The 25,443-nt window shown below is 44.4% G+C and overlaps 1 protein-coding gene across 1 annotated transcript in view; it reads right to left on the bottom strand.

The window, feature by feature from the left end:
• pcdh7b (protocadherin 7b) overlaps positions 1 to 25,443 on the bottom strand; it is a 125,049-nt gene that overhangs the window by 65,820 nt on the left and 33,786 nt on the right. Inside the window, exon 2 of the mRNA XM_085350344.1 lies at positions 2,364 to 2,559. Coding sequence (XP_085206470.1) covers positions 2,364 to 2,559 — 196 coding nt within the window. The remainder of the gene's footprint in view (positions 1 to 2,363; positions 2,560 to 25,443) is intronic.

Genomic DNA, 25,443 nt, shown 5'->3' with positions numbered 1-25,443 from the left:
ATGCTAATGACCGCAGAGGCTGAAGCAGTTTGCCAATATTTAGCCTAACCTTAGATGATTGCATTTACTTTACACTTAGGTATTTAGCTGATGCCCTCATTCAGAGCGACCTGCCATAAGTGAGCAAGCAGGGACTTGGCGGTGTCCTCAAGGACGCTTTAACTGGAAGCACAGAGATGCTTTTTTTTTTTCCTCCCTCTCTCTCGCTCTCTCTCTCTGGGACTGAATCACAGGACCTAGACCAATTATAGTCTCTCTCAGACCACAAGGCCACCCCGCTGCCTACCAGATTATATCAGCTCATAGCCTCGGAGTACAAACTGTGTAAGAACTCCAATTTGTATAACTGTGCTGCAAAAGAAATGTGAGATGTAGAGGCTGATTTTTTAAACAATATCAAGCCAGCGTTCACAAGCGCTCCCTTTTCTTCCAATCACACATGTGCTGTTGCCTTGCCTTTCTCACACACGCACACACACCAGTTCAGCCGATCTCACTAAAGATAGCAGCAACAGCGGAGAGTGTTGTTTCTCTTAGATGGAGACTGATTCATGAATTGACCTTGACTCTGTTCTCCAGCAAATCTCCTCTGAAGCGTCAGTATGCTTTTCACCAAGCTGAGGAATTAGCGAAAACATGCACATTGAGCTAAGAAGTGAAACTGGTGGGCATATTTGGACCAGTATGAGAGCTCCTTGGGTATCAAACGCTCCATCTTTGGTTTAATGCATTTCCCTATTTGTGCCGTATTTATTCTAAAAGTGGTTTTACTCGACAGGCTCCTTAACCGGATCGCTATCAACTCACCCCCCTTCCTGTAACAGAAACCAAAATGAAACGATCCTTTTAATTTAAAGACTTATTTGGTAATTTAATGGGCACTCGTTGTCGGAAAATTGAGATTTTTAATATCCACGAGGTAGCCTTATCAGCTCACATGCTCACATCAAAGTGTTTCAAATCCCCTTCAATCTGTGTCGGGGCCGAAATTTGAAAAAGCTCACTGTGGACACTCCGGTATAACGGCCTGTTTGATGTGCCCATCTGTCTGATTTGACTAACTTTCTGTTGCTTGTCTCGAGTCAGTGCAAACACCATAACTAGACATCGGCCCTTGAGGTAGAACCAGGTGTTTGTCCAGGCTCCACCTTGTGGATGTAATGGTGCTTGTGTTGACCGCACTGATTTAAAATAAGGTAAGGGCATCATCCGCCTAACAGCTCCATTGTAAAAAAGAGAGGATGTGAATCTTTAAGCCATTTGAATATCCTTATCCTAAGCTGCAGTGGGGAAGCCTCTGCACTTAGGCTTAGCACTCTCAAGACAGCTACTCCTTGTTAAGCATCGCCTCAGACTCCTAGACTATGAATGGGACCATTACCCTCATCTCTCACTGCACACCCAGATACACATACACACACACACACACACACACACACACACACACACACACACACACACACACACACATATATATTTTGGCTTTGGTAGGAAACTAGTTCAGGCTAGCTGTGAGGAGAAGGTTCTGCAAGAGAAGAAGCTTTTACAAAGGATTTTTTTTTTCACTTTGCCACTGCTCCCGTCCACTCTCTCTAGGCTGGAGTCTTTATGCATTACAACACACGGATCATCGGTTCGATCCCTTAATTGAAGCAAAATGAACTCCTTGGTGAGGGCCTCGAGGCCAAACACAAATCACAAATCAGTGCAGCAGCTGCCTGTACAGCTTCTAAACAATTCAGAGTATTAGCCCCCTCCCCGTTACACCTCTTTTACTTTATCTCAAAGAATGCAAGGCGAGCTAGAGAGCGAGATCTTGCTGAACACCTATCCTCCCCTGCAGCTGAGATCTAGCCTGCAAACGGAATTCAGCGGGATTTGTAAAACGGTGCAACAAAGCAACAAACTAGAAGGATAAAGACGGCCCTGAAAGGTGGTTGATCTAAAAGAATTCGTCTGCTACATATTCCCTCTTGTAGCCCCTTTGATCAAATAAGCCTTCTGTTTCTGAAACAGAGACCTCGGTTTTATAATAAATCCCGGACCTCGTTGTTCATACAATGTACACTGAATGAGCTTTAGGCTTCAGCAAAAAATAGTTGCATCACAAGCGCCACACCACATCCATACCCTTGGCACAGAGAAATGTCGAACTGACAACAGAAGCATTTTAGCACAAAAAAAGAAGGAAAGAAAGAAAAAGGGACGCTCGTGTGTTTCTGCACTTTGCTTGTGATGCTTTCTACAGCGTCCCGCTTGGATTTCTCTAGCCAGTTATGTGCATGTGTTGTTCCTGTGTCTTAACGGTTTCTACATCTCCTTTCAGTGTTTGCCCCTACCATTTTCCATGTGCTCTGCCTCACCGACACTGCCATCCGGCGTTGTCCTCTCGTAGCTGTCCTCGGGAAGGGGAAGGGCGCCCAGCCGGGGGCCCGACGAACTCTTGCTGCTCGGTGTCTCCGACTCATCCAGGCCGCTGTCGTAGCAGCTCTGCAGCGATCCCTGCTGGTGAGGATCCTGGGGCTGGCTCACCACCGAGAAGGTCACTCGGCGAAACGGCTACAAGAGAAACCAAACGGCCGAGGGTCACTATTAAAGGGACTTCTTTACTTTTTTTTTTTTTCAACTTTTATTATTGGATGTCAGCTTGGGAGCGGGATCCTTTGGAAATAGAAGGGATTCAAGTCAGGATGGCAGGGACATAGGTTAGGAAAACAAGGGAGGCTAGGATACGTAGACTCAGTGAAGGCCATGGCTAAGGGTATTAGCAGCTACCTTAGCAACCAAACTAGCTCTAATGCCACCCTCAAAAATAAAACTATGATCTCTTCTATCAGAGTAGCCAAGAAAGAACTACTTTGCCTTTCTCTAACCCTGAAAACTTTCAAAAGGACACAGAAGAAGCTGCACAAAGGAGTCTTTCACAAGCACGCTTAGAACTCAAGGGACCAAGGAGACATGGTAGCTAGCTAGATTTGTGTGTTAAATACAGCTAAAATGGAAAGAGGGAGTGGGAGTGGGGGAATGGTGGTGCATCAGCCTCATTCACTTGTTTACTTTCCCACTAAAACGAGGACAAGGTGAACAAGCTTTCAGCTCTCCGGGAGGTCTGATTCGCTGCCAGAGAGCGAAGGCGCAAAAGGCAAAAGACGGGCGCACACAAATAGGCACACCCACTTGACAGCATGCGACTAAGTGCGCACGTACAAAAGGCTTTTCTTGATGAGCTGTGGGTTCACGCTGTCAATATGCGTAGCCCGCTCTAACACATTATTGAACAGTGTCTTGTGTTAAGCAGTAACAGAGCATGCCATTAAAGCCGAGGCCTCTTTCTCACTGTATCAGCCTGATTTTCTTTTTCCACTCTCCGTGTCTCCTAATCCCCTGCCTTAGCGTTGTACAAAGGTAAATGGCAGAGAGGAGAAATGAAAGAAAGAATGAGCGCAGGGCGAAGAACCAAACACCAGGCTTGGTCATTACCAGAATAAATGGCATTACAAATGGCTAATGCCGTTAATTAATTACATGCAAACACTGTCGGAGCTCGCCTCTGGTGCAGCACATCTTCTCTCTTGCACCTCACTGGACCTCATCACCTTCTCATGTTCTCCATCTCTTCCGATTTTACCCCACGTCCCACGCACACACCTCTACACACAGACACATACTCCTCCTTCTGCTCTCCTTGTTTCCTTGTTTCATCATAAGAATATTACACAGGGACAGAGGCCCATTACTCAAAAATGTTCTCTTCTTAAAGCATTCTCCCTCCATTCGTTCCCCATTCGTGTCACCTGATGAAGTACAATCTATTATCAGCCACGGTTGCCTGCACTTTGAAATTTGCACATCATGCGTAACTCATCTAACACTGTCGCTCAGTCTCAGACGCAGATGTGAAAGCATCGCGTCAAACTCCTTCTGTCAACAGATATTTACACGTGGCAGAGATCCATTAACTCAAAAACAAAGTGTTGAAAGGCCAGCTTAAAGGGACAGCTCACTGCAAAGTCAAACATTTTGATCCCAATTGCCTAGTTTTGAAGAAATCAGCTCTAAAAATGTCTCCCTTCTGTTGAGTAGACGCCAATAGCCTTGCGGTCCACAAAAGACAAAAATAAATAAATTGATAAAAATGCTTTAAAAAAAATATACTCAGCACAAATGTCTATTGTCAGGACCAAATTACCCAAAAAAGAAAAGAAAACACACTTGATTTTGCCAAAAATACCAACTGTATCCCACCCCCCAAAAAAGCATCTAGCTTGGTGATATGAGGACGAGCTTGGCTGTGATGTTGGCCAGCTACTTGGTTCTTTTGACTGGTGCATCTAGACGTTAAGTGACATTGCTCCTGAGTTCGGACATCCAAATTCCGATGTATCTGGAGCGTGGCATGAAACATGGACATAGCAAAGGCCATCAGAGGACGATAGCAGTGGTTACATAAACGATAAGATAAGATAAACCTTTATTAGTCTCACACGTGGGAAAAGATTACTGGTCTATTGGAAAATGGCTTTCTAAAATGACCTTTGTACACTCTTTCCTGCTCATGGGCTCAGTCACTCATTTTTAGGTGATATTAGAATAAAAATTAAGTATATTTTGTAAGTTATTCAATAGAACTCGTTAGCGACTCAGACTGTGGATTTACAGTCAGACCCACCATCTCTCGACGCATCTATTGTTTGACAAAGCTCATCTTGAGGAATCTGAGGGAGACTTCAAAAGAACAACTAGCAATGTCACGGTAACTACGTCCATTTTTTTATACTGTCTTTCACTTAGAAACAATTTGCTTTGAAACAAACTCGTAGTCCATTTCGGACATTCCAGGCTTCTGTTATCTAGGTACCGTACTCTTGGATGTACTACCAGTTCATGTCTCAGTCAGTGGTATCCTATCTTCTCATGGTAGTCGCTTCAGTCTCGTGCATATAAGTTGAGAAAAGTCTATCTCGGGTCCCATCCGCCAACAGTCACCAAAGGTTATTTGGCTCAAAGTCAGTTAAGTTGCCAAAAGTTTCTGGTCACCACATCACTTAAGATCAAATATAATTACTTACACTTCATTTATCAGATTTTCTTTCCTTTTTTTTCTTAAGTAACCAGGCCATGATTCTATGACAAGAAACACTTATGCTGAGTTTTTGTAAAATCTACTGTTTTGGGCTCCAACACAGTGAGTGCAATTCACTTCTATTATATTCAAGAGATGTCCAGCATGTCTACAGATAATTTCTTGCAAATTGAGACCGAAACAGCGCAGCACTACAGGTCACGGTCAAAAGCTGTAAACCTGATTTTGAGGTGAACAGTCATGTTTTTTTTTAAGTGGACCTCTCCATCATTTAAACTCTTAAACTTAGTTTAAGAAAGTTCTGCCAGGCACACAGTGTGGCGTATTCTCTTTCTGATAATGAAAATTTCCCACAAGCCACTGGGAAAAAAGAGCTTTTTTTTTTTTGCTGAACGGGTGTGTGTATGTGGGCAAATTTACATATATTTATATATTTCTGCCTGGTTGTCTTTCTATGGCTGGCTGGCTAACACAGCAATCTTGGCAATAAATCATGTTTCCATGTAATTACAATCAACACTCAACAAATGAATTGGTATAAATATTCATGCAAATTTCACTTGGATAGTCAAACATTTGTTGCATAATTAAAACCGGAGCCCAGAAGGAGAACTGCTCTCTATAAGTGTAATAACACTTGAAGAGATGTTAAGATATTAAACCCTGTTTTCTTTTTGGTTTGTTTGTTTGGTTTTATTCTATTTCTTCAAAACACTTGTTTAGTGAGAGGTGTGTGTTAACAAGTCCATTTGAGCTAAAAAAAAAAAAAAAGCACTTTGTCTGGATCAGATTTAGAGCAGTGCCATAGTCCTTGGGAAACACGGTTTTCTAATGATACAAATTAAATGACTGCTGCCTAATGAATAGCAGGCGAGATCGCGGCAAAGAAAAGAAACACTCCAGCCGGTGCACGCCGAGGAAAAATTGAGTTTGTGGGGTGGGGTGGAAAGAAACTGACTGGAAGGGAGAAAAGAAGGAAAAAAAAAGAAAGGAAAATGAACAAATGCATGTTATTCACCTGAATTTCCCCCCTTATTTTCACTGGAGGGAACGCAAGATAGAAAAGAAAAAAAAAACCTAATTTGTTTGCAGACCAGAAATGGAGTTCATGCAGAGATCGCCGGAGGCTTTGGATTAGAATCTGCAGCAACCGCCGCCGTCTGCACAGCAACCTTCGCTCCCTTCATTCTGTGTCTTTTAAATAAATGAATTTTTTTTTTCTTAAAGTGATTCTTTCTCTGTGGTTCCCTTTTTTTTTCTCAACTTCTTTTTGTGTGCCTACATCTAGGTGCGTGCTTCGCTAGTTGCCAGCACAGGAAAATAAATAAATAAATAATTGTCCAGCATGCTGTGTGAAATAACATATGGCTTTCTGGTTGTCACGACCAATTTTTCTCTCTCTCTCTCATTCACAGGGAAGACCGTTTTGGGACTCGACACATGTCCAAACCGCAGGGAAAATTTAACAATTATCTCCTTTGCATACGGACACACACGCGCGCACACACATGCATGCATGCATACACACAGGACTTGGGTTGACAAATGGGATTTTGCTCGAAGATAATGTAATGCATGAGCACGGGCAAGTGAGATTTCACACGGAGAAATAAAAAGTGAGTGAAGCTGCCCTCCTCACTGTCTATCCATGCTGTCATATGGCACAGAGTTGACCTCCTCTCACTAGATATTGGCCATTTTCAGACCTGGAGTGTTTGTTAAGCCTGACTTACTACATGCCCTTTGATGCTGGTCCCTCTACCTCCTACCCTGACCTCCTGCCCTTCTGCTCCACTCAGCTGCCAGTCATTTCAGCAGTGACTGAGCCAGAGACACTGCCACACATGTACACACACATACACGCTCGTAATGAAAATGGCATTTTAAAGGACAGCCATAGGATTAAAATAAAAAAAAACTTAAGCTGTGATTAAGCCACTTCACTTTATTGACTGTCCAATATATGATGGATATTTTGGGGACATTTGAAGACGATTCAATTCAGTTTTTTTATTTAGCACCACATCATAACAACGGTTGCCTCAAGGTGCTTCATATTCAAGGGTAAAGACTCTACAATAATAAAGAGAAAACCCCAACAATTAAACGACCCCCCTGTGAGCAAGCACTTAGCGACAGTGGGAAGGAAAAAAATCCCTTTTAACAGGAAGAAACTTCCAGCTCAGATAGGGGCAGCCATCTGCTGTGACCCGCTGGGGATGAGGGGAGGATTGTACAAAAAGCCATCGTTTTATACGTGAGAAAGTACGCTGTAAAAACCCCATGCTGCTACCTGTCAGAGAGTAGCCAACCTTTTAATATATGGGTTTCATTACAAGTTAACGCTCCTTTGCTCTATTTTTGCCAGATGCCAGGAAGTCTTATAGGGTCCTGACAGCAGAGGGCCTTTAAGGGGTGTGCCTGCAATCTAAATCCAGCTGTGACAGCAACGGATGATTGAGCAAATCCGTCATCCCTCAAAAAAAATGAACAGTGCAAACAAGCCACAGGTTTACTGGGACCTCTGGCTGAAGTTCGGCCCGGGCTATTTCCTGGATGCTAAAGGGAAAACAGATGGGCAGCCTGCGCTCAAACAAACCTAAAGCCAATAAAAACAGACCCGTGCCACTAGTGTCAATAATGTGTGACCTCTTGGATTTGATTTTCATTTCCTCTTCCCCCCCCAAAAACAAAATGCTGAGCCGCTGTCAGCCACACTTTGTGTGAGTCTTACTTCTTCTTTTATCTCTCAGAAAACCTTGAACGATAACCCACTGCTTAAAGTGGAGAGCTCTGCCTTTTCATGAAACCTCAGACCAACAACCCTGGTTGAAAATAGCTGATAAGATCAGTCTAGGTTATACAAGGACTTTAACGTCAATAGGAAGACTTGGCTTTATAATGGAGCCCCTGAATGAAGAAAAGGATGGAAGAACGATGGAAGTGAGTCTAGCTGAAATGCACAGTGTGTATGTGTGTGTGTGTGTGTGTATGTGTGTGTGTAATTTCAGCTGTAAATACCCTTGGCAGATGGCAGTGACCCGCTACCGTGAACCACAGGAAGCAATTGTGGCTGGGTTGGACGTGGGGCGAGGGGAGCAAACATAAACTGCAGGACCAGTGTCTTTTTGCAGTCAACCAAGAGAAAGGATCCAGAGGAGGAAGTTTGAGTAAGGGAGATGGAAGGAAAGATACAGACCCTGCTTAAAAAAAGAAAGGAGAAAAAGAGGCCAGGATAGAGTAAAGAGAAAGGAATGACACACGAGAACATTCGCGATTGCCAAAAGTGCCAATTGGTAATTAAGAACCCATGTTTCATATTTAATGGCAGCCAGACAGTGACCTGTGATACGCCACCTGAGACACAAAGAAAGTGCCAAATAGCCAGGGTACACCAAACAACATACTTACAGAGATCCAAAATTGGCTTAACCCAATTGCGCCTGCTCGCTTTGCAAAGATCAAATGCACGCGGTGTGATTCGAGTACCGCAAATTCCAGAGATCATGAGATGCACTGATGTTGAAGCGTTAAACGAGACAAATGTCCTCAAGGTGAACTGACTGGAAATCAATCGGAATCTGATCAAGAGGGGTTCAGGTTCTATTTGGGTGCAGCTCAGTTGTACTCAGGTACCACGTTACAGAGGAGAATGCTGATGCGTTGCAGCCTCAGCAGTTAAAAGCAAGCGGCGTTAGGCTGAAAGTGGAGGGTCTCTCCGGCCCGTTAGGTCCCCCCTGTGATTGGCCGGTGGGGGGCGGAGGTTTAAAATGATTCGGTTAGGGCTGAGTAAGTTGTGGGAATTTTCACAGAGCAGTTGGCTGCAACTTTTTTTTCTTTTAGGGCAACCACCCGCAGAGTCGAAGGTATCAGGTTCTAGCCTGACTGATAGCTTTGGCCCTGTCAAGCTCCAGCGCTCCTCTTCCCGTTCCTCGTCTTCTTCAGAATTCACTAGTCCATGCACATTCCACCCAGGTCACTCTTTCCCATTAAAAAAGAAAGAAAAAGAGAGACAGGAGGAGGAAGAAAAAAAACTGGGGTACCGTTTCCAAAGAACACCCGAGACTCCAGGAGAAACCAAAGAAAAACAAAGACGAGATAAAAGAGGCTTCTGCGAGTTGAGGGTTTTATTTTTTGCAACGTTATCTTCAGAGTCAACAAAGATGCAAAGAGTGTTGTTGTTTTTCCTCCTCTTCTTCTTTTTCTATTCTGCTGAGTTTTTTTTCTTTTATTTTAACTTTCTTTTCAAGCTTACAAGGGCATCCAGCTTCCACCTTCTAGCCCTAACTGTGCACACAATCTCTTTTTCATAACTACGTGAGTGAGCTGTGGGGTCCTTTAATAAGCATGGGCGCAAAGCTTGATAATAACATTTTTAAACACCTTTTAAAAAAAGTTTTATTACATGAGGTGCAGATATTACGGGCAACATGGCGCACGGTCTCGTTAAGCGTAGATGATGCCATTAGCACTCTCCCGTCGATCTTTGGAATCGTGAGGGTGGTTTTTACTCTTCTGTTTTACCAGCCGGTCACTTTTATGGTCTGACAGAACGCCGATCAATTGACTGTCCTCCGGTGCTCATCTACCGCCGTTCTCTTGAGTCTCACTGACCCTTTATTGCCCTCAATTTTGGCATAACGAAGAGTTGTATAAACATATGCGGTCCAGCAAGACAAAAAAAACCATTCAAGGAAATTCAAAAAGACAGCGGGGAACCCGAAACACGAACTCTCCGATGCCTCTTACTGTTGTATGGTTGGGGTTGTGCCATATAAAGTTGTTGCTAGGCACAGGAAACTCTGCGGGGATCAATTCTCAGAGCTTGTGCTTTGGGAACCACTTTGGATTGAGAAAGAAAAGAAAAAAAAATGAGGAAGTGGGCATTGAAGTTGGGAAAAAAAGATGCAAACGTTGGAAAGAGTTTGAAAAGAAGCGTAGGGAATAAAGAAAGGTTAAAGAATTGAAATGAAAAAAAAAAGATATAAAAACTGGTGATCCTTCCATCCCGAGATCCATTTCCTTTCTTCGTCCACTTTAGTCTTTTCTTTCCTCAGTGGGGTTGGAATGCCTTTGGAAGAGTGCCACTGCTAGCGCTTTGCTATTAGCATGCACCCCATGCACAAAGCCAGAGAGACGGGCCCGGAGGAAGCAAAAAAAAGACAGGAAAAAGATCACACGTGGTTACTTTCTTAAAGTCTGGGCTAAACTTTTAATTGCTCTTCAAGTGGCGGATTAGGCCACTGGTGTAACAGAGATACTATTCTGGTGGGATGGGTTTGAACATCTTCAGAAGCTTAGTCCAACCCCTGACCTGTTCTGAATGCCAAAGAGAAAGTCCTTTTTTTTGGTTTATGGGGTGTTGGAGCAAAATGAATTGTTGTTGGTGGGGACAGTAGAGAAGGGGGGGAGGGTTGGGGTAGATTTGACTGGCAGTGGATTAGCTTTGGGCTGACAAATAACATCCTTTGTAGGATTCAGCTGCTTTTTGGATGCTGAACTCCAAGAACACTATGAAGACGAGCCCAGTGTCATGTAGCAGACCGCATGAGGCAAAAAAAAAGGACATTCAAAGGCATAAATGAAAGCTTCGTAATTCACAAAGGGACGCTTGTCAGTGTCGATGTACTTCCATGTATAGGGTGGTAATTTTTTCCCCCCTTTTTTTGCGGGTTTCAACACCAACATCCGCTACCGTCAACTACGAATTATGTTGCATCCTCTCATTAGGAATGGATGGGATCTTCTCCTGTGTCGTCGTGTTATAGCTGCTGCTGCTGACACAAGTGCTGGCAGACATGGGGAACGAGTGTCAACCAAACCCTGACCCTGGTGTTGCTTACATAGAGTCTGCCTGCAAATCCTGAGATCGCATTTCCTGTATTTTTTACCCCCTCCTTTTCTACTTCAGTGCTCGGTTTATGCGATGACAGCTGAATGGCGTGCCATTCACTGAGTGTGTGCGCGTATCGAGTTGAAATCGCTCCCTGCACATTCAGGTGTGTGCGAGTGTCCCTCTCCTCTGTCTGAGTGTCAGCATTCATGTGTATGTGTCATGTCTTTGGCATCTTCATGTCATTTCTCATGTCACCCCCCTCAGCTAAGGTTCTCAGCTCTGGCATTTGGGGGGGTGGGGGGGGTGGGGGTATCTAGGTGTCGCATGTGGGGATCCATCACAGGCACTGGCAGCGCTGCGTCTGACCAACGGCCTACTCCTGTCAGTTTGTGACAAGCCTGGGGCTGGCGCTAACATTAGCTCGTTGTGACACAGGTCTGGGTGTCAGCAGAAAGCATGACATGGCATCAACAAAGCCCGGAGTCGGCGCAAAGCGGCCAAATGCCTGGAGCCGAGCATTCGCCGCTGAGGATATGAGAGGCGGCAGCTCGCTTGTGTCGCTACCTGTCCCGCACATGCACAGATGGAAGATGTAAAAAGCCTTCAAATGCCATATCTAAAGAAAACGAACGCCACCGCAGAGAGAGGGAGAGGGAAGGAAAAATAAAAAAGGAGCGATATGATCAAAAGGGATAGACAGACTTCGGATAGGGAGGGACAAAGAACGAAAAAGACAGAGATAAGGAGGAGAGAAAGAGACACTGTAGAGCCTTTAATAAGGCTGATAAATGATTCTTTATTTACCATCCTGAGTCACTGATGACAGATAACCTGCATTTAGGGGATCAGGGCTGCCATCCAAACAGGCAAAAAGAGAGAGAAGAGAGATAGATTGAGGGAGGTTAGAGAGCATATCCAGCTTATCCACTAATGAGGCGTTCTATTTGAGTATGATCATGGGGGCATGTATCATTCATGTGGGATAAGTAGCGTGCGTCTCCTTGCGTGTCTGCAGCTCTTGTCTGTTGTCTGCGCCCTCTTGTCATCTTTTAGAAACACCCACACGTCCCACACTTCAATGAAACAGTACCACCAGGTGGCGTGTCTTTGCCTCAATCAAATGAATTCCAACTGTATGTCCTGATCACAATGCACACACACACAGACACACACAGACACACAGAGGCTTCCCTTACAGGTCCCATCCACCACCTGTTCCTGACAACAGAAGCATGGGATGATTACGATCCAAACAATTATGAAAACAATTACTACAAATGAGTAATTAAACCCTAATGTCAGGATAAATAAACTGACGGTGTGAAGGGAGAGGTATGAAGGAGGATGGAAAGAGCCCAGGGCGAGTGAGGGAAGGAATGAATAAAGAGAAGCGGGGTAGGAGAGGAGTCGACAGAGGAGCGAGGAGTCACGGTGTTGCACTCCAGCCGGCGTTACGTAAGGATTATTACCAAAAGCATTCAAAAGACGTTTTTAACACAGCTTCAACAACAATCCTTCCATTCCTGCTCATCATCTCCACTCGGACCCCTTTATCTCCCAACTTCCCCCTTCCCTCGCTCCGCTATCTCCGTCTCTGTCACTCTCGGCGGCTCCCTTCCTGACTCGCTATCTTGGTCGAGATCACGCAAGGTCAAACCTCCCCGACGTTTGATGGATGAAAATGGAATTAAGATGAAAGCACACTTTCAGATAATGAAGATATGCAGTAGGAGATTAGGAGGCTGGGGAGGCTGCCGAGGTGCCGACCAAATTAATATTGAAATTTATGTGTGTTTGGCTCCTGCCCAGACAATCCCCAAGTGTTATTTCCAGTGGGGGTGGGGGGATGAAGTGGAAAACATAACAAAAATTTTAATAGCATTTGGGATGGGGGTGAGGAATAAAGGCGGCGCCGCTTTTCCAGCCGACAGAGTTCATTTTGTCTGACGTAGGAATGCAAAATGAAGTAGCCGTAGCAGTGCACTACACAGCTGTTCAGCAGCGAACGATGGACTGTAAAACAGTAAACGTGCACATTTTGTAGGTCTCTGTGTCTCTCTCAAAAGTAAATATCTCAAACTTATGTGTGGTGTTTAAAGGTAAGACAAATGCCCTGACTCGCTCAGGTGTGCCTGTGTGTGTGCCATTTAAAGCACGTTTGCATACTAACACGGGCCAGTTCAGATATTTGCCTGCACTTTGAAAGGCACATGATCTCTTTTACAAAAAGTGGCAAACGCATCTCACAATCCAATCTGCAGAATCTCAGCCGCTCTAAAGAGCTGAATCAGTCTATGTGTGTTTGAGGAAAATAGGCAAAAAGGGATAAGGCTCCCGCGCCTCAGAAGGCATCAAAGACAGATAGTCTATCAAGACCCCGTATCACTGTCTGATGACGGCGATATGCACACTAATCCGCATGTAAAATAGTCCTTTTCCTCCAAGGCTCTTCTTGGAGTGCACTTAGCAAGCAGCCCCTCTCTGCTCTCCTTTCCTCAATCTTGCCTTCTCTCTGACACTATTCCCAGTGAAAGGAAGAAAAAGAAGATAAAACCAGGGAGATCCACAACATGCTCTTAAGGTCTCATTTTCGTCCAGCCCTATTAGATCTCATTACTCGGTTGTTGACTGGGCAGACTTTTTTTTTTTTTTTTTTTTGGCGGGAGTGGGGAAGCTAATGGGAAATTTGATAATGGCATCAGGTTGTTTTGGTCTCCACTGTCACAGCTTTCCAGCACTCTGCTTGTGGCACTTTGTTAAGGGAACACAGGAGTGTCGAAAAACACAATTAACAGCCCGGCTTGTTTGTTCCCTCTAGTATTTCTCCTTAAATAAGTCAAAAGTAACGCAGGAAAGAAAAAAAATGAAAACACTGGAGGAGGAGTGCAAAAGACATTCATTCAGAACTGACTGACTTTGGCCTTGTTTTTGCCCTCTGTAGCCTGCAAGCTGTTCCCATTCACTGAATAAGAAGTGGTCAGGTTACATAGGACACCACCAACAAAGAAGCTCTCTGTTAAGGCATCAGGCAGAATGTAGAGAATATATATATATATATATATATATATATATATATATATATATATATATATATATATATATATATATATATATATATATATATATAGCCAACCCAAAGGGTACCGAGAAGTCAAGCAGCCATTATTACTCGACACCTGCGTCTGCTCCCGCAGGAGTTCGGTGCCAGCGTAGCATTGCCCCCTTGTGCCTTCGGTCCCCGCCCACTTGTGTGCATGTCTACATGTGTGTTTCACCTGTTTCACCTATCACCTTACGGGCAGCTGGTATCCTAGGAATAAAAGACTCTTCAGCGAGATAGCCAGCAGCGGCGGAGGATGAAGGAATATTGTGGGTGGGAGAGTGTCAGCAGTGCAGATGGAAGGGATCCTGTGTTGAAGTGAAAGCCCTCCTCTCATAATGGTGCAGGTGAAAGCACCTAACTGGAATGCAGAAGCAGGAGCCCCCCCACCTCCACCCTCAAAATTTTTTTAATCAAGACATGGAAAGAAATTAGAAGGCCGGGGGTTTCGAGGGGGAGCAGAAAAACAATGGCTGCCATTGAGGTATCCTGGACTAATAGTGAGGGGATGATGATGAGACTCGCTCGCACATGCATACACACAATATGCAGTGACGGCACCTGTTTTTGCTCGCTAGCTCCACAAAGGAGCTGGTGTTAGAGGTGGCTGGAGCCGTCCAAATATCGATAGCATCGATACCAACGCTGGTATTGGTATTGGACTGATGCAATACAGGCCCTGTATTTACACTACTAGCTGATGTAGGTGGCAGTGATCGTGTGCGGCAGTCTGGGCATCGATTTAAAGCGAGACCAGCGTGACCGCTATCAGTGACGAGCGCCACGCGTCACGTGCAGTGGCAACATCATGGGTCTGTGATGCCAGATCAATACCCATATGTGTGTTTGTGATTGCCATAAATAGGCCTTCCAGCGTCCTTGTGGATTCTCTGTGTCCCTCCTCCTCCATCCTTCCCACCTCTATTTCAATATCTTCCTCCCTCTGCCACCTAGTCACAACAGGGCTGCTTGGGAAAAAGAAAAAAAAAATAAAGCCACAACCCAACATCAAGACTCAAGTCTCCCAAATCGAGGCTGTCACATAAAAAGACAAAACATCCATGTAATTTGAGCTTGTATTACATTGCCATTTTCTCTTTCTTTGATCTAAGAACAATGCCCAGGGTTTTCCTCAGACTGGGCTGTTTCCAAACCCCATCCACTCTGCTGCACCTAGTTATTGCAGAACAGGTTTTCTCCCTATTCAGCGCCTCACAAAAGCAAGAGCCAACCGCTGTAGCACAGCAAAGCCCAGCACCCTACCGCACTAATGACGGCCCTCATCAGGCTGGCTAATTTAACCCCCCTGCGTAAATTGAGAGGTAGAGGTCATGGAGGGAGTTGGATAGAGAACACAACAATAATCTCTCTCTCTTCCTCTCTCTACAAATCTCGTAAAAGATCTGGGAAAAAAAAAAGACACAGAGGCAGCTGTCTGGCCCACATTTCTACACTAACAAGAAAATTGGGTGTGTTTTATTTATCTGCAGTGCAGACTATATTATTATGAATTTGGGGCATTGGAAGGCTAGTTATTTAGAAGGCTACAGTCTCTGTTATCCCCCATGTACTTAGTTTGCCCCCCCACTACCCTTCCTCCACCCATCACTGTGCCTCTGGTCTTTCTCTTCTTCTACTTCTTTTTCTACCTCTACTCCAGAAAGAAAAGCAGGTCAGGCAGAAATGACAACTCAATACATTACAGAATAATACACCACAAAGACGCGTGAGTGGTGGCCCTGCTAGTGGTTAGCATGCAATGCAACTTTACCACCATGAGGCAAATCTGTCTTTGAATGTTATTTCAAGTCCTGGAAAATTGCATATGCTGCCTTTGTATATATAAATATATATTTTTTAATATTGACATGTATTCCCAAGGGAGTGCTTTTGAAGAGGGTTGGGTTTGAGGTGAGTGTCCTTTTCTTTTGGTACTTGACGGTGTAGAAATGGTGCCGCAATGGCTAAAGACAGCAAAGACGGAAAAGAAACATGTGTTCTGCATAAAAACAAGACAATGCTCTTGGTGTTTTTGCAGGAGTCAAGCAGCTTTTTTTTTTTATTTAAACCAACATTTGCTAGGTATCAGCCCATCCAGATGTGATCATCGCCATTAGTGAGTTTGTTTTTTCAGCACCAACAACTTTTCATTTCTCATCCATCTGTCAAGAATATTTCCCGCCATCTCATCCATCACGCTCACTTCCACTCCTTAATTCTCGTGTCTCGCGCTTGGCTTATCTCAGCACTTTGGGGCTGATGCGTAATACTAACAAGGTGGAGAAAGACGAATGGGGTTGTTGGGTTGTAAATCCAGTGATAAGGTGAGCGGTATGTTTCACATTACGCTTTGTCTGCCATGTAAAGACCTTGGAGGAACTTTCGGGTGTCTCAATGCTCACGAGGAAGCACACACACACACATATGAATAAAGGTCCCTGTCATCCTTCTCCCTCTCCACTAATGAGTTCCATTTCATTCCCACATTCCTTTACATGACCCTATCAACCTTAATCGTGTTGAGATGCCACCGTCTCCCTGATATTCTTCACCGTCGCCCCCCCTTTCTCTCCATGCAGCGCTTCCCGGCACAGCTGATCTCCGCCGAGTCCTACAATCTAGTTAATATTTCATCAAGTGGTGGAATCTCACATCTGTAGGTCACGTTCCGGGCCCCGGCAATTAGAAACTCAAACAGCGACCTGGCGTGCTTTTTAAATTCTCTGTCTTCTTTTTCTCCTCACCCTTCTCTGCACCCTTTTTTTTTCAAACAGAATTGACAAGTCGAAATTCATTTCAGCCCTCGCTGCAGTTGGAGAGGACTAAAAGAAGGATGGGAAGAGGATGACATGCAGAGACGGAGCGTGTGAGGTGGATATAGCAAAGAGACCACCAGAATCCACATAAATAAATGAAAATTTCGGTTTTTAAAGTGCCGCGTAGCTAAATGAGAGGCGACCGCGGCCATTTGCTTCGAGAATAGATTCTCTTTGGTGTGGGACAAAATTCCTCATTTAGGAAAGTAAGAATGTGATACCACCATGGCTGCTGGAGGCGCAGTGGACTGTAAAATGACGGTTAATTACGCCACTTAGTCCAGCTGAATATTTGTACAATAGTTGTGCGAGGCTGTGTGTTTTGACAATAAATTTGCAAGCTCTTGCTATTAGTGTGTGTGTCACTGGCATGCACTCTCACCAAAAGACATCTGTTTAGGAGCATTAACTGTGTGCTGTGTAGGTCTTTGGTGCATGCTGGGTTCCGTGGGTTTACCCTAGATACAACATCTGAACTGGATTAACAATGCCTCATTCATTCAAGACCTTTGATTAACCCCGCCCATACCTCACAGTGCTGGGAGGCTTAACAAACAGAATGTCAGAACAAGATAGTGTGGGGAAGGGGGAAGAGGGGGGGGGGGGGGGGTGTTAACGTACAGGAGGTCCTCACCATTCTTCACTGCTCTGCAATTTGAATGCAGGGACCAATATGCGATGCGAGTCACATGCTGTTGTTTTCACTCGGATGCGAGCACGGTGGCTCTGGATAGGATTTAAAAAGATTCCCGAGCCTTTATCTGCTTAAGATACCAAGTGGAGTTTGCATAAACACAGAGAGGAGCTCAGTGTGCTTTTCTAGAGCACTAAACAATGCTCGGTGGCTCTGATGGACACTGATGTGGGTCAGGACTACTGCTGATTTTTTCACTGCTAATAATTAGCAGTGATCACGGAGAGCCAAACCTGCTTTCTGTGCAGTGCACTACACACACACGTGACCTTGTGACCGTCTAAGCCTGGTAGCCTCCTTGGAGCTAATACATATCGATCGGATTGTTAGGGAAGGGAATATGTGGAGGGAGCGAAAAGAAGATATGGACGGACTTTATATTAAAATTTGACCAGATAAAATCACTCTGGCAACCACAGGTCCCTGCTGGGCTAATTTAAGCAGGCAAACAAGAGAGGCAAGGCCCAGCAATCTGGCAAACTAAAAAAAAAACAATGCTCCCGCTGCTACCAGCCAACCAAGGCCATCCCAGAGAGATGGCTGAAATCCACCGAAAAGTTTTTCAGCATTATAGTGTTCGGCAAAAGCCCCAGCGACGCGAGCCAATAAGAGAGCAGAGATGCACACCTTCTCGCGGAAGCGTAGCCAACAAAAGACGAAGCTTTGACGCGTATGATCCGAAGCCGCACGAGACGACAGGAGACACGCCCATCCCACTTGCAGCCCAGATCTGTCCATCAAGCCATGCGCTTATCCAACCTGCAAAACGGCCCCAATCAACACAGAAGCCGAGGGTTGTCAGTCACACATTAGCAGCCAAGTCACCACAAGGCAGAGGAGGAGATGAGGCTGAATGCTTATTAGTGGCTGTGAAATCTTAGCTCCAAAGCTCCTTCTGCATTCACAGACTTCAGTCAGAAAGCACTATTGGTTTTCTGTAAGAGGATTTTTTTCTCTTTTCTTTCTTTCTTTTTTTGGATTTCTGCACAAATTCATACAGGAGTAAAAATGTAGGGTGAAGGACAAAAGCACTATTATGTCCAAAACCTGTTGCTGTAGATGCAAAGGAGGCCTGTCTTTGTTCCACCCAGGTTTACTTTGGTCGCTGGCTGGAAAAAAACAAAAAAAAAACAACATTTGCTTTACATTAAAATTCACAATTAAGGTCAGTGAATAGAGATTGCTCACTCGTACAAGACGCTTATAGGTAGTGCTGTTTCCCTCTCTAATGCCCTTCCCCCATTCTCACTCCCCAGCTGTGCTCTTTTATATGTACATCTCAATTTGATCCTCATTATCCTAAAAAGGTGTTTGGACAGTTTAGAAAGAGAAAAAAAGCCCACGTCTCACTATATGAGCGAAGATCTTTAGAAGAGAAGCCCACATGCACAAATCTTTATACATTAATAAAAGTGTGCATTCGCACACACCAGTACAGTAACACACACACTCCCACACACACTCCCACACAAGTGCCGAAACAACGCAAGCTCACATCTGCGCACTCGCAAAGGGACGGACGTGGCGTTTAAGTGGATGTGACATTAAAACAGGCAGCCTCGTTTGGACAAACGCACACACACACACACTATCTCTCTCTGTCCGCATCAATGTTGAAAAAGCGACGTCTTAACATATTTGTCAAACAGATGCGGCTACTTTACACTCGCCGGAGGACGATGCAATATGCAAAGCTTTATGTGATTATGTTTTCAATGGCGATAACGCAGCAGCTGTCAGTCAGAGCTTGACCGAATTTCAAAACACACTCCCACTCGTGGGCCTAATTAATAGTTGTCATGAGTCACCGTTAGGAGAAATCACTGCTGTAAGAAAGAAAGAGGGACAGACAGAGAGAAGAGAAAATGATAGAAAAAAGAAAAAAGACAGCAGCATTAACTCATACACAGCACCAAACTGTGGTAATACGTCGAATCTTAGACACACACGCATGCATTCACACATTCGCAGAAGTCAGGTTTTTGCAGTAAACTGGTTGGCATAATTAAGACGGCAGGCAAACAAAACGCATCTCTTTAGATTTGTGTCACAGTCGAAGCATATGTGCTTCGGATTGGAGAGACATGCACCCTTTGCTTAGCATGTTTTACCACTTCGTCTGTCCCCCCATTGGCGCGTACCGACCCCGAGGATTGACCATCAATCGCGCACCGGTCCCCGTTCAATCTGCTCATTGTTTGATCTCAGCGAGGCAGAGCCAAGGAATAAACAAGTCTATCACAGAAGGATTTTGCATACAAGAGAAAGGCAAAGAGATACAAAGCAAACAAATAAATGTGCCAGCCCGTATGAGGAATTTCTGGGGCTGCGTAATTAGGCAACATTCATAATACATGACCGGAGGGAGAAAGGGGGAGGAGAGAGACCGAGAGAAAGAGAGATGAAGAGAGAGGAAAGGTGCAGGAGAGCGCTTGAGTGCGGTGGCAACGCTTGATCCGCTGTCGTCGATGAGATGGATGCAGGTGTGCTCGCGCTCACGTCCGGTTGCTTCCATCATGTGGCCGTTCGTGCGTCTCTCCCGCACCCCGCCGTGCGCGCCAGTTTGTTGTTGTTGTTTATTTTCCCCAGGAACAGTGATGGAGGCAGAAGGCCCGTGGCAGGTAGAAAATGGCCCGGGCCTTTTCATTTGACACCGCTGCGCCTTCAAACAAACTACCTGGGGCCCCTGCGCACACCCATAATCCATTCAAGGTAGCAAGCAATTTTCATTATTGACTGGTGAGAAACAGGCAGGAGAGAAAGAGAGACAGAGAGGGAGGGGGGAGAGAGAGTAAGCGAGATGAGATGGAAAACTAAAAGAGAATAGCATGGCTGAAAGGGGTGAGATTGAAAGTAGTAAAAAAAAAGAAGGGGAGAAGTGGAAGAGATAGCAAGGTATTGGCAGGGGGGGGGGGGGGGGGGGGGGGAGGTTCACTAAAAGAGAGAAAATAGATTACAAATAAAGAAGGGTCTCAAGAAAGGGGAAAATGGGAGGAGGAGATCCGAGAAGATAGATGTGATTGAGAGTGATGCGTACGAAGGGGGCAGGAGGAGATGGAGGAGAGTGGAGACGAAGTGGATGCAATTGCAGGAAGTGCTAATGTATGGGGTCGAAATATAGGAAGGTGATGCTTTAACCAGTGCCAGAGATGCTTTGCACCTTGTATCTGAGGACAGGTGAAAGTGATACAAGGTGCAAACTTAAGAGCAGAGGTATTCGGTAGAGGTGGGCCAATCGACCCAAATATAGATAGCATGGACACCAAAGCTGGTATCGGTATCGGATCGATACTAGTATGATAGGATCGATACGTGTGGATCACAGTAAATTGTTTTTAAAAAAGCTAGAGCTCAAACATCTGCTGTGAAAAATGTATGAACCTTTTTGTGTGTGTGTGTTTGTTTTTTTAATGGCATTTCTATTTTATTTAGAGCCAACTGCTTATTTAGAGACAAAGTGCTTTAGAGACAGGCACAAAGTACACGAACAGCTGAAAGGTGTGTGTTTTTGTGTTAGTTAATTATTATAGTAAAAATCACAATGATTTAGTGTTCAGAATTTGCAAACTAATGTTGATTCCTCTCATAAATCACAACCCGCTACTTTGCCCCACATTAGCTGCCTCTACATGATAAAAATGTCGGTATCTGTATTAGCATTGGCTAAAGATAGCAACTATGAAAGGTGAAAGGGGTGGGACCAAGGTTTGACGGTATGCTAATCCAGACCTTGTAAAGACTACCAGGGCTGTCAACAACAGACACATGGTGGTGACCATGAGCTGACGGATGGAGGGAGTAAATTGTGCACATGCGGAAGAGGAACACACACACAGATGCGCACACATCTTCTTCTGTCTTCATCATGCCTTTTCTTGAAAGAAAAAAACAATCCAGACACAGATTTAAAGTCAGGTGAATTTCTGCCGCTGCCTGTCATTTTTATCTAGTTTTACAGTATCACGCTCTAGAGATCTGCCAAGAAAATTGACGGGGCTTTTTTTTTTATTTTTGGGAAAAACTCATTGAAATGCAGCTCAGCAAACCTCTGAAGAAGAAGCTGCGAGCGAGAGAGAGAGGCAGCAGACTGATAGATGGAGGAAGGGAGGGTGTTTTGGGGGTGTTGAGAGTTGTTAACACTTGAAAGAAATCCCCCCTCCTCCTGTTTGTTACATGAAATCACACAGATTTGTACTGTTTAACCCCCTCCGCCTCCTTCCTCCCCAAGTATACTTGCAACTTTTTAAAGCCCACTTCTTCTCCAGACAACATTTAGGAGAAAAAGAAATGGAGACAAAAGAATGTATTTTTATGATCGGAGCTTGAGCTTCGCATTATTCGCTGCAGGCCTTGTGGGCTAAAAGAGGAAAAAAAAATGCTGCCAACAGAGAACATACTTTTCTTTTATATATAGGGAGAAGTTGTAACAAAAGGGAAAAAAAAAGGGGGGGGGGGGGGGGGGGTGGAGGAAGAAAATGAGAGAAATGATTGATATTCCATGACTGTCCTGTTTCAGTCAAGTGACAGAATTTTCTCTCGCTTGCGTCTTTCTCTGTCTCTCTAACAATCCGATCCAGCAGCCAGGAAATGAGCCCAGCTTGTTTTGTTGAAATTTTCTTCCACCCCCCTATTCTAAATAAAAATCACACTTGATTTGTCGCCCTGTCTGAAGTTTTAGTGTTTTATTTATTTTTTAATTTTCTTGGTACAGCAAAAAGGTGCATCGTGTGAGAGTTTGGATGCCTCCTGCCTGAGGGATCACAGCAAGGGTACGGGAGCCCCGTCCCTCGCCGAGAAGGTTAACATCGCTACATGTAGTGTGCACGAGCATCCGGCTGTGCAGTACCGTAGCATCCGTCAGACCTCGACGAATAGTTGGTAATAACTGCCCGATCGCTGCCAGATTCCCACCCCTTGTTTCGCATTCATAGCAGCCACTTCCTGCTTCCAAACCCCTTATGCAGACACCCCACTTCTCTTTTGCCTTATCTTTTCCCTCCTCTCCTTTCAGGCCTCCATCCTTCGCTCTTTGCCTCTCTACCTTACACATGCATCTGCACACATTACACTTTACACATTACACTTACAGGGAATGTGCCTAAGACTGTGAGTGTCTCTCTCTCTCTCCCTCTCCCCCTCTCACTCTTTCTTTCTCTTTATGACCAGGGCTGGGGTCTGAAGTTGCCTCTGTCAGCACAATAAGGTCCTATAATGGATGGTAATCATTCAGCAAGCGTGGCGGCTACAGCTAGCCTGAATGAAAAAAAAAAAAGAAATAAAGCAAGTGAACGAAAGGGAGAGAGAAGGAGAGGAGGGGAGAAAGAGAGAGAGAGCCTGGCTCCTCCACTGCTAATCTCAGCTAATGGCTTCTGCAGAGCCAGGAGAGAGCCATACGCAATAATAATGCAGCAGGGGGGAGAAACTGAGGGACTGGGCGTTTGGGGTGGTCAACTGAGCGTTCAGAAAGTGTGAGAGAGGGGCCAGGGGTGTAAAGAGAGAGTGAGAGAGGGAGATAGAAAGAGAGAAAGGTGGAGGCGGGAAGGGGGGATAAAGGACGAGGGAAAAGGAAAGCAAAGTCAGCTTAAGAGAAGGGTTTAATAGCATCATTATTATGGGGAGGCACCCACTATGGGATTTAGAGCCCAACACACACACACTTTCACTCATATGCACAAGTCACTTTAAAGACTTTCTCTCCCTCTTGACACTCGTTATTAAAAGAATAGTTTGACATTTCTGGGAATAGCCTACTCTTATTCCCTTTACTGGAGGTTGGATGAAAGGACCTATACCGCTCCTCCCACCCTCCGCCCAGTAGCTAAGCTATAGCTGGTTAGCCTAGCATATCTTCGGCTGCATACCCTATTTGATGGTTCAAAGATGCTGTATTAACACTTTAGAGTTTTATAAAGCTCAAGCAAGGTACATGGATTTTGTTATCTTCAGGCAAAGCTAGGCTACCTGTTTTCCCATTTCAAGTCTTTAAGGTAAGCTAAGCTAGCCATCTACTGTCTGTTGCTTAACATATGAAGCTATAAATGAATGCCTGCTTGTTCATACAATAAAGCCTACTGACTGATAGGTAACATTCTCTTAATTTTGTAGTATAGCTAGAGTTTTCAAATGTGTTACTGGACAGGTGGACAAAAAATGATGCTTTACACAAAGACAGCTTAGGAGAGGGAAGGAGCAACCGCCATTTTTACTTAGATCATAGACGTCATGGACATAGCTTCACATTAGAAAAAAAAGAAAGAAGCTAACCTGCAGTCTATCTGAAAGCTACCAGATGGCGATAGGATTTTTGGTCCTATAGAAGTCTATGACAAAATTGATTTCTGTCTTTCTTGCGGCGTTTATGTGCTCTGTCACTCATAGAGTATCATACTGAATAAGAATTTACATTTATTTTGTATGTCTTGGTCATGCTATATTTTGAATTGTAGAATTGTCTGTGGTATGTGTATTTTTAACCACTCAAAGATAACGTCTGCTAATATTTCATAAACTTAAAGTCAAAATTTTGTTGCAAGCACAAATGGGAAGTCAAAGACAAAGAAAAATTCATTTGAAAAATGACCAAAAATATATATATATTTTAATATAGGACAGTAATCAATCATCAGTTATGATAGAGCACATTGGCTAATGTTGCAATGAGCACCATGCTCTGAGGGATTCAGCGTTTGTCTAAAGGGATTAGCTGAAGGGATAAGCAGAATGTTTCCCCTATCTCTTTAGCCTAACTGAGCAGAGAGACAGCAAAATAGTACTTGTTTGTGCCTGGCTCATTTTCAATTTCCAAATATATATTTATCCTTTCATCCGGTTTTCATCATCCGCAAGGTTATGCAAGCAGAGGGACAGGACTACGTGGTCTTAATATATGAAAGGCCTGTACCAAATTACTATCGTCCAGTGCTCAGCACAAGCACAAGGACTGGCTGGGTATTGGAGGAGAGACCAGCGGGCGGATTTCTGTTATTACAACGCCAACAGACACAGATGGCCGTGGCCAGAGCAGGGGATCAAATCCGTTGGACAGCACCCAATGGGTGAGCTATGATCCTACCCGTGGTCACATACTAATGTGACTGTGGGAAATAAGCTTGAGAGAAATAGCAAAGTGTTCAGAGTTCAATTTTGATGGCGACAAATGATGAAAAATCTTAGTACACGAGAATTAAATTACATTTCTTTTGAGAAATAGCTGTCTTTGCTGTCAGTGTCATCTAAAATCGGAGCGGAGCTGCGGGTTTCACTTAGTGGTAATGGGAACATTTATCCATATCAACCTGGTCAGGCATCTTAAATAATTCTCTCAGAGGAATTCACAATAGATGATGTGGTGAGGATTTTATACAATTAGCTTTGCTAGACTGGCCTTGGTTTGAAAAGAAAAAAAAACTGCCTCCAAATCTTCCAGCAAAAATAGGTCAGATTTCAGCATCCAGCACAGGGACAAAGTAGACATCATCTATAGTGTGTGAATAAAAAGCCAAACAGAGAACAAAGAAAAATGAGTGGAAGAAAGGGAAAATGATACTTTTGTGTGAGCGTGCACGCTTGGGGGAGGGGGGGACTGTAAAAAGCGATACAGTGAGGAGATGAGAGTCGGTGAAATGAATAAGATAAAGGAGATTGTAAGTAGATGAAACGAAAGAAGTGGGGGCATGGAAGAAGATGAGCAAAAAGGAGCTTAAGTTCAGAGACTGATGTCTAAATTATTACTGTGTGTCAAAGAGAAAATGGTCACATGCTGAAGATTCGCACAGTGTTGTCGGGCTGTCCACCACTTTGGTCCATAGCGTAAATATAACATCTCAAATTCTATTTGATGGATTGCCATGAAACGTGTTAGTTATTTACTTTCCACCAGAAGCTGTGGTGTGGGTCAGTGCTATTACCCATTCA

The sequence above is a fragment of the Diplotaxodon limnothrissa genome, linkage group LG3 (assembly GCF_057381915.1).
Source record: "Diplotaxodon limnothrissa isolate DT_005_m linkage group LG3, D_limnothrissa_male_GT1.1, whole genome shotgun sequence".
Classification (NCBI taxonomy): domain Eukaryota; kingdom Metazoa; phylum Chordata; class Actinopteri; order Cichliformes; family Cichlidae; genus Diplotaxodon; species Diplotaxodon limnothrissa.
This window is presented reverse-complemented; position numbering and strand designations above follow the sequence as displayed.